Source organism: Lactuca serriola, chromosome 6, assembly GCF_051521515.1.
Source record: "Lactuca serriola cultivar US96UC23 chromosome 6, Lser_US96UC23_V15, whole genome shotgun sequence".
NCBI lineage: Eukaryota > Viridiplantae > Streptophyta > Magnoliopsida > Asterales > Asteraceae > Lactuca > Lactuca serriola.
The window spans coordinates 77,664,437-77,674,866 of NC_136413.1; the positions used below are offsets into that span (position 1 = coordinate 77,664,437).

The 10,430-nt window shown below is 36.7% G+C and overlaps 1 protein-coding gene and 1 long non-coding RNA gene across 2 annotated transcripts; both read right to left on the bottom strand.

The window, feature by feature from the left end:
- Positions 1-374: 374 nt before the first annotated feature.
- LOC145059220 (uncharacterized) lies at positions 375-8,955 on the bottom strand. Its single transcript, XR_013686711.1, has 2 exons — positions 8,844-8,955; positions 375-1,493 (listed from the first exon to the last, which is right to left on the bottom strand). It is a non-coding gene; the product is annotated as an uncharacterized LOC145059220 (long non-coding RNA).
- Positions 3,827-7,102, bottom strand: LOC145059219 (receptor-like protein EIX2). The gene has a single exon (XM_079007069.1). It carries the CDS (start codon positions 6,631-6,633, stop codon positions 3,928-3,930), a length of 2,706 nt encoding a protein of 901 aa, XP_078863195.1. The 5' UTR covers positions 6,634-7,102; the 3' UTR covers positions 3,827-3,927.
- Positions 8,956-10,430: the final 1,475 nt, after the last annotated feature.

Genomic DNA, 10,430 nt, shown 5'->3' on the forward strand with positions numbered 1-10,430 from the left:
TCCTTTCTCCTTCCTGATCTACAATCGAACAATTGTGGTTTGTTTTTGTGGAAAACTCGCTTTGGTAAGAACGTCTTGGACGCCACTGAATCCAAGAAAGAGGTTTTATGCGTGCCCTACTAAGGATTCTGTTTACGGGTTTATCAGGTGGGTTGATCTGCTTATGTGTGTTAGGAGTAAAACCATCATACCTGGTATTCTAAGAAACATAAATACGTTGGAGGAAAGGTGTAATGGACCGGTAAGAAGTATGAATATGTTACAGGAACAGTGCAATAGGTGTGAACCAAAAACAATTACCAAATTAAGCAAATGTAACAAAAGTACATTACCAAAATGTAACAAAAGTACATTACCAAAATACATGTCATAAATTGACCAAAATGCACATTTCATTAACCACATGAGTGGAACCAAAAACAATTACCAAATTAAGCATACAAGTGTCTATGCACCATACATAACCACATTATCAAAACATAACTAAAGTTTTCAAAAACAAACAGTTCTTAACAACAAACAACTAAATAGTCATTGCACCACAACAAACAACCAAACTCACTTCTTGGATTGATTCCCACATTGCCCTTTACAGGTCCTAGAGTTGTGTCCCTTATTCTTGCATTTGCTACAAGTAACACTGATATGTTTCCTTGATAGCTTCTGCACTCCATCATTTGTTGGCCCTTGGGAAGGTTCTCCTTGCATCTCATTGACTCCATCACCTTGACTTGCCTTTTGCCTTTTGCTTAACCTTTCACCCTCACTTTGTCTTCTTTTTTTCTTAGGCCTTCCCACTTGAGTGCGATGTGAAGGGATTAGCTTTGTTGGACAATTACTTTTAGGCAACATGGGTCTCCCTTTAATTGGTTCCACCTTAAATGAATAAGCTTTTTGCCATGTCTCTAGCCAATACACCTTGTGTACCCACTTGTAAATGTCAAGCTCAGCCTCAGGGTCTTTGCTCATTTCATTCAGAGTTGCAATTGCATGCCTGCAAGGTATTCCTATTAATTCCCACTTTCTCTTTCTTGGTCTGATCTTTCATCCAATGATTCGAACTCCTCATTGTTGATCACTTCCATATCTTCAGGTTCATGACCATGAACATCATCAATACATGCTCCTTCAACATCACTTTCAACATTTAGACAGAAGTCTGCCATGTCCATATCAACATCTTTTATATTGTTCTCCTCATCCATTATGGCATCCACTTGATCTTCATTTTTAGATTGTTTCCCATCCTCATCATCACCTTCATCCCTTTCATTGAAACGACATGATTTTTTATCAAGAAATTTTTTTCGTTTTTAATTACTCAAACAATTCCCATAATTCATAATTTTCCAAACCATTTGTTTTTCCCCAAATCACAATTATTACAATTTCAATGTACTTTGAAAACATCAGATAGTCCCATCACACAAAAAGAGAGGTAGAGTGCACGTCACGTCATCACGCCTTGCCTTTGCCCTTCGGCTCTAAAGTACCTGAAACAATCAACAACCTGTAAGCGAAATGCTTAGTGAGTTTCCTAGAGCATACCACACACACACAAACCATATATCACATATCCTGTTAGCTATAAAAGTCACACACATATCACGTAAGCCATTCATACACGAAACCTGAGAGAATGCCATGGGCTACCCCACATGGTCTTTACCTAGGACTGCCATGGGCTCCCCCACATGGCCTTACATCTAATGCCATGGGCTACCCCACATGGTCTTCACCTAGGACTGCCATGGGCTACCCCTCATGGTCTTACATCCAATAACATGGGCTTCCCCCGGGGTCTTCATACAAAACATGCAAACGCATAACAAAACACAGAATATCTAACACACATGTCACAGTCACATAATGGGCCGGCCTTGGTGCCTTAGACCCATAGGTATGGTGAGAAGACTCACCTGTCACGAATGCTGAACTGACACTTTGCGACCAAATGTACCCCACAGGCTGCTCCACGCAACTGCCTACAAAGTGTCATACAGTTTCCAGTCATTTCCCAAAGTCCATCCTGGTCAACTTCAGTCAAGGTCAAGTCAACGGTCCATGTTGACCCTAACTCGCCGAGTACGACTAGTAACTCGCCGAGTTTCCCCAGAATAACATCTACTCGCCGAGTCACCGAGACGACTCGTCGAGTTCATACAGTTTGAATGATAATCTAAGGTCATTCGTCGAGTTCCCTTGCTTGACACTCGACACGTGACACGTCTACGAACATCCAACCATTGGGGAAATCTTACTTGACTCGCCGAGTTGTTCCTTTAACTCGCCGAGTTCTAGGTAACCTTCATCCGACTCGCCGAGTTGTTCATCCAACTCGCCGAGTTCTAGGCAAAATTCATCGGGCTCGCCGAGTTGTTCTTCCAACTCGCCAAGTCCATGCCTGCCTTCAAATGACTCGCCGAGTCACCCCCTGTGACTTGCCGAGTCCTTTCAGATCCCAATCCATAAAGACCCTTTTCGAGCCATGCAAAGCTTCCAAACTACAGATCTAGGCTCCTAAGGCATGCTTTCCACGTAAAGTTGCAAACTTTACGTGCATGTAAGGCTTTAAGGCCCTAAAATAGCAAATCTAAACTTGGAATGGGGTCATACACTTGAGGGAAGGTACATGCTAAGCTCAACTGTTAACTTTATGCATCTTAAGGCCAAAAGGAGTTCAGATCTGAAGTTACAACTTCAGATCTTGGCTTAAACACAAAAGCCCTTTCTTAGAATCCAAACACAAGAGGGTTTTGGGTGGAAATGAGCTAAGAGACAGCTTAATACCTTCAGAAAGTGCTCCACAGGAGTAGATCTAGAATCCCCACGAGCCTTTGCTTCTTCTAGCTTGATTCCCCAAGAGATCCCTTCACCAAATCCCTCCTTCAAGCTTCAAAATCACCAAGAACACACTCACACTCGAATAAAGGTTTTAAGGAGGTATAAAGTTGTAAAGGGGAGGCCAAGGGAGGCTAATGACCCCTTTAAATAGGGTGCAAGGCCCTGGAACCTAGGGTTTCATCTGCCAGCATCTACTCGTCGAGTACCATAATGAACTTGGCGAGTAGATCATTAAACCCCCGCATCCAAACCCGCTACTACTCGACGAGTACCATAATGTAATTCTATGCTATGCTTCTGGATCGAGTTTTCCAAGTAGAAACATGATTATTAAAGTCCATGTGCAGAATTTTTTTCAAAAGCAAATGGTTCACATGTTAAAAAAAATTAGAAAAATGGTCCCTAACTAATAGAAAATTTGGAAATTATGAGTTTCACAACCCCAATTGGAAATTACCCCGCACAAAGTGAGGAACGGGCAATTTCTAGTAATGAGATTCAACATTGATTTACTGATGAACAAATAAGGCCTTTTGAAACATATATGGTGTATATTATTATATAGTCTTGAAGAAAAGCAACGTATATGGATGGATAATCCTTTGAGGAATATATTTCCTACAAAATTTCTTCATTAACCTAAGTTTATTTGTCAAATATGGATAAAAAAGTAATTGATTGTATGTGTACAACTACAAAACTTCATTACTGTCACAAGTTTAACCGGCACCGGAGAAGTCGTTGGAAACTGAAATAACCTTTAATTACCGTTCATAATGGTACCTTTCGAATATGTTAGGTAAGTTTAATAGTCAAACGTGTACAAAAAAGATGACCAAATGTGAACAAATGTGATAGATGGTTACTGTCATAAGTCATTTTCCCTTTTTATTATTTCCTTAATGTTTTTTTTTTTTTTTGAACTTTCTTAAATATAAATAGAAAATATAAACTTTTCATGATGCCTTATTTCACACAACACTAGAAAATGGCCACCCGTGGTGTTGGTGGCAATTTTATTGATAACTGGGACTTAAAAACCCATGCCAAATACAAAAATGAAACATGGATTTACATGACTATTTATGTTTGTCTTTTTTGCAAATTTGCAATGAACACCACAACCTTCACATAAACCCAATCTTCGAAGCTATCAAGAAACATAAAAAAAGAAAATCTTCCACGACGGTTGAGAAGGAAAGCACCACATGCTATCCAAAATCCAATAGTGAAACCAATGGCCCCACCAATATAGAACCATACATCAAGTTCGTCTACACCTTCACCATCACCCTCACTTTCACCAATGATGTGTTGTATTCCTAATTCTTCATCTCCAGGACATTTTTTGGTAAGGGGAGGTCCACAAAGCCCTAAGTTCCCTTCGTATCTTGAAGGGTCAAAGGTCTGAAGTTGTGTGCTGGATGGGATTCTCCCTGACAAACTATTATCTGAGACGTCTAGGTAACTCAATAAGGTCATTTGAGACATGCTTGATGGTATTTCTCCTGAAAACTTGTTTCTAGATAAATCCAAAGTTAAAAGGTTTTTCATCTGACCGATTTTCCATGGAATCTTTCCAAGTAGAGCGTTTTTAGATAAGTTGAGTGCAATCAGTTGATCAAGATTGGTAATCTGATATGGGATTTCCCCTGTTAAGTTGTTGCTTGAGAGGTCGATGCTCCTCAACAACTTCATATTACTTCTGATGAATTCACGTTCGGTTCCTTGCCACTGGATCATCACATGGTCAACATTATAAGAATATCTTATTAATGGATTGTTAGGATCTAAATTCTGTAGTTGAGAGAATCCTTGTTGCACCATGATCGTAAGATTACTCAAACATGAGGGGATGCTTCCATGGAAATGGTTAACCGACAAGTCTAGAATTTGAAGACTTGCTAATTGGCATAATTGTAAAGGGATGGTTCCAAAGAAGTTGTTTGATCTTAACATAAGAACATACAACCCAGATAAGCTTTCCCCAATCCAAACAGGCAAATTACCAGAAAACTTGTTGGCCCCCAAATTCAATGATTTTAAGCTCGTGCAATTCTTAACAGACAAAGGAAATTCTTCAGAGAAATCGTTCTTGTACAGATCCAATGCCTCGAGCTTAATCATAGATCCAAGAGAGGCAGGAAGACTTCCAGACAGATTATTGTGTTCTAAATTAAGAACTTTTAGTTCTTTGAAATGCCACAAACAGTCTGGAATTTGTCCACTTAGAAAGTTATGAGAGAGGTCAAGAATAACTAAAAAACCATGGACAACCTGGCATAAGAAGGAGATTCCTCCAGAGAATTTGTTTCTGGAAAGATTTAGTAATGCCACAGTGGAAGAGACATTAGTTATTGGACCATTAAAGCTGTTGGAGCTTAAATCTATCACTGAATTGTTGTCAAAATTTGATGACAGATCTGGTACTTTCCCACTTATGTTGTTGGAAGAAAGATTCAGGAATGTTAACCGGGAAGGCCACGAGTCCCGAAACTCAAGAGGAATTGTATCTGAAATACCATTATTTGCAATATCAATACTGGTAAGATTTTTCAACTTATGAATCCATTTGGGGAAGAGAGGCCCTAGCTTGCAAGAGCTCAGATAAATAGATTCTATATGAGAATAGTTTGACATGTAATCTGAGGAAGGAAATCCATGGAGTGAGTTTTTAGAAAGATGAAGATATTCAAGCTTGGGCAGTTCCCACAGTTTCTTACTTATAGTTCCTTTTAACTGATTCTCATAGAGGGACAATTCTGTTAGGGATGTGAACTTTTGGATGTCATCAGGCAATGACCCTGTAAATTGGCTTCCTGAAGCAGACAACCATTGTAATGAAAGCGATGTGCATCCAGACAAGTTGTTGAGAAAATCAGGAAATTTGACAGCAGCAGAGTTGTTATAGAAGTCCAACCATTCCAAACTACAGAGGTTACCAAGATATTTGGGTATCCCATCTAACATGTTGCCAGAGAGATAAAGAATCCAAAGGTTATTGCTGGTCAACGGGAACAACCAACGATACATGGATGAGGTGAGACTGTTGTTTCTAAGAGAAAGGTATTCAATAGATGAGGAATAAGAAAAGTTGAGAAATGAAGAAGAATATGGATAAATGACCTGTGACAGCTCACATCCCTCTAAAGTTAACCGCAAGAGTTTCCGGAGACTGAGAATAACATCTACCCAATGATTTGTTTTGGCCAGTGAAATCCCATCCATTTCAAGTCCCTCCAGATGAGACAGAGGAGACAACCACTCGAGGTTCTCGACTGTACACCTTCCAACATATGAAAGGTAAAGCCCTTCCAAGTTGGTGAGGTTTCCGAACTCTAAAGGAATGGTTCCATAAAAAGAGTTGTAGGAAAGGTCAAGGTACCTTAATTGAGTCAAGGAACTAATGATCGTGGGAATGGTTCCATGAAAAGAATTTCCGGAAAGATCAAGAAGATTCAAGTAGGTTAAGTTAACCAATGAATGGCTAATCTCACCTACAAGACCACAGGACTGAATTTCAAGTACTGTGACATGACCTGTTTGGTTGTTGCACGTCACTCCACTCCATTGACAGCAGTTGTCTTGTTCAGCTGTCCACGTAGAGAGGCGATCAGAAGGGTCTTGAAGGAGAGATTTGAAATGAAGGAGAGCGTCTTTCTCCTTCTCAATACACTTCTTCACACCGCCATTATCATCTCCTCCTCCCACTGCTGCCAATTGGTTGGCAGTTGTAGTCTCAAGACAAAAGAAAAGAAGTGAGAATATTATAAAAACACAAGGACTCATGATGTAAATGCAAATCTTGGTGATTTTTTTTTGTTTGTATGGATGAAAATTTAAAGATGCTCCATGCAGCTTTATATAGTGCTGTTAATTGTGAAAATGAAGGATTCAAGTGGATGGCCTCAAACTGCACACCTATCTTGGGGTCATTTATTTAGGAAATAAGATAAAATATTATCCAGCCAAGTGAAAGTACAATGCATAAAATATCAGTGTAAATTACACAGAGAGAATGGTTCAAGTAAAGACAATAATTCTCGTGAGAACGCGTAGGAACAAAATTATTTTTTTCCTCTTTTTTCATCAATATGGAAACATATTTTAAGGCTAAAAAATAATAAACTCTGGTGTTCTTTAATAAAGTAAAACAATATATAATAAAAAAATCAACACCATTCATCAATGAATACAGTTTTAAAAAAAAAAAAAAATTTATTTTGGTATGGATGTTTAATTGTAAGGCCTAAAAAATAGAGATTTTCGTATATTTGTTAAAAATAAATAATTAACATTCATCTCTGAAAACAACATACTCATCAATGAAATAAAGTGTTATAAAACACTTCCTATATCAATATAAATGTCTATTTTTACGTCATAAAAAGATATTTTGGTATATTTGTTTTTTTTTCGAAAAAGATAAAAATAATTAAGCACATTCATCAATGAACAAACTGTTAATAAAGACTTTGTATATCGATATGGATATCTAATTATATAATCTACAAAATATACAAATTTGGGTATTTTTGTTTTTATTTTTCGAAAAAAAAAATGTATTCTTAAAAAAATAAAAGATCAAAGGATAGGCATATTCATCAACAATAGTTTTGTTATTTCTCATTTTTAGAAAAAACTATAAGAAAAATTAGAAAAGCAGAATTGAAATAAACTGCCCCAAATCAAACGTTCAAAGACTTATACATTGTGTGGGCCATAAAACCCTTATTTTCCTTTAAAATAGAACCATTTTATAAGGCAGATTAGAAAAAAAAGAATTGAAATAAAATGCCCCAAATCATATGTTCAAAAACTTATACATCATGTGGAGCATTAAAGATGAAGGATTGAAATGAATAGCCCCATATTAGACGTTCAAAGGCGTATATCTTATCTAGAGCATACAAAACTTAATTCCCATTGCATCATAATAACCAAACTATAAGACAAATTCGACATGAAGAATTGAAATAATTTGCCCCAAATTAGACGTTCAAAGACTTCCAGGTCTTGGAAATTTGTATTTTTCTTATACATATCTTTTTTCATTTTCTGATATCTTTTGGTCCTCATGTTTAACTCAAAGTGGGGAAAAAATAATAATAATAATAATAATCAGCCTCTACGGGCCTAAGTGCTGAGTGATAAATGATGTGTCTTCAGAGAATGTTTTTGGATAAAATTAGACTAATTGTTTTTGTATTTTGCACTGAATAAACCGTTCAAATAAGAGCAAATGGCCATTTTACCCTTGTATCTAAAAGTGATGTAGAATTAGAATAGCAAATTGTTGTTTGTTTGAGAACTATTGTAATTTGAAACTAAAAATCACTGTGATGCGACCATGAGACTTGTATATGTTTGTGAAAAACTACCATAACTGTCTTGGTCTTGTAGTTTTTAAAGAAATTGAGAAACAATGAGCGCAACATGATGTAGAAGACCTTTATCAAAGCAAACTTGCAGTGTAATCTTACCATTTGTCAACATAATTTGGAAATATCATATGAATTCTTTCCTACAGATAAAGCAGAACCTTTTTCAAAGCATCGTTTCCCAGTATAACAAATGCAAACGAGTTGTTATATTCAGAAACATTCAATTAAAACTCAATCTAACAAGAATTTATGCATCTCGTCTTCCTTTTCAGTTATTAAACAACTTCCATTTATGTCTAATTGACACAATTCTTCCAATCCTATGCAGATTTACTATCCTAAACAGATTTATGATACCATTTATAAAGGTTCCAACTTCCAACATAAACATAAACCCATAAACAACTCCAATTTATGGAATCTATTAAAAATTTGTCAATTGAAGCAAAAAGGCACCGTTTTACGTCAAAACTGAATTTTTTTAAAGAAATAGAGAAACATTATTAACAGAAATGGGAGAACAGAGAATGGAGAAGAAGAAAAATCGAGATTGAGAGAACAAAAAAGAGAATAGAGATATCGAGAATGAGTAGTTGAGATGATCCAACAACTTACCTTATGGAAGACCGAGGGAGGAACGACGAAGACATCTTGGGACAGTGATGGAAGATGGAGAAAAGTAGACGAAGAAAAGGCTGTAAAACCTAAAAAGAAAAGTAGGGTTAAAGGACGAGTGTGAGAACGAGTAAAAATCAAATTCATAAGCTAAAAGGGGCGAACAAAACCAAACCCACAGACCAAAAAATCAATACAAACCAATAAAATCAAAAAACCAAAAAACTGAACCCAAAATACTTTGAGTTTTTAAAAAAATAAAATATTGGGTTTGGTTTCACTTTTAAAAAATATAAAAACTAACAAAAACTCAAGGTATGAAATATATTTATTCACTGAATTATATGGTATTTATTTATTTATTTATTGCGTGAGAGATAATAATAGGGATGAACATTTGGACCAGAAAACCGGCTTGAACCGGATAGAACCAATCGGGCCGGGACCGGAACGATATTCTTGTGCATTTTTGGAACCGGTCATTTCTTTGTGTTATGTGTTACGAACTTCGGTTCGATGCAGTATGCAGTATATGTGTTTATGCTAGTAGATATGATTATGATATGCTATGTTCAGTCAGTTTCCTAACTTCGGTCTGATGCAGTTTCCGGACTTCGGTCCGATGCAGAGGGCAAGGCCTTGGTTAGTTCCGGACTTCGGTCCGATGCAGTTTTCGGAATTCGGTCCGATGCAGAGGGCAAGGCCCTGGTTAGTTCCGGACTTCGGTCCGATGCAGTTTCCGAACTTCGGTCCGATGTAGTGGGCAAATCCCAATACGTGTTTATATGTTATTGTATGGTATGTGGTAGCTTGGGGGAGCTCATTAAGCCTCGTGCTTACAGTTTCAGTTTTGGTTTTAGGTACTTCAGCTGGCAGGGAGAAAGGCTCGGGATGCTGGCATGGCACACACCACAGTTTAGCATGGGAGATTGACTCTGATATTTTGATATGATCTTGACACTAGTTTTGATTTGATAATTTATTATGACATTTGATATACACGATTCTTGGTTTTTATCTTTTGAAATTTGATATATGGTTTAGTAATGTTTTTTAAACAAAAAATTTTAGGTTGTATTTTTGGGATGTTTCAACTTCAAAACGCATGACTAAACCAATATCAAAGAAAAAATTAAGTAGGTTGTTCATGTTGGACTTCGATTGTTCGATCATCAATTCATCATCATCTTAAGTCGACATATCCACATCTTGATTCCATCCACATATGCTCTTCATCTTAAATCAACATTTATTATCCACCAATCCACCATCATTGATCTAGTTCTTAATACGTAACCATCAATAGGCAATGCCAAAAGGTGAAAAAAGTAGTCTACAACCATCAACTTCTCAACAATCAGCTTCAAATAATTCGATATATAGATGCTCATGAAGATCAAGTAAGATTATATATTTGTATTTCATGTTTTAAGTTCCATTTAACAATGTACTTTGTAGTTTATTGATAGTTTATTTTATTTACTTCTTTTTATAGTTACTTTTAACATATTTCATCCATAATTTAGTTAATTTCCATGCATATTTTCTTTTTTGTTGTTTTATGGTCATTTCGGTTACTTTCTAGTT

Coding starts and splice junctions, on each gene's coding strand:
- LOC145059219 (XM_079007069.1), bottom strand. CDS start 6,633: ATGAGTCCTTGTGTTTTTATAATATTCTCACTTCTTTTCTTTTGTCTT.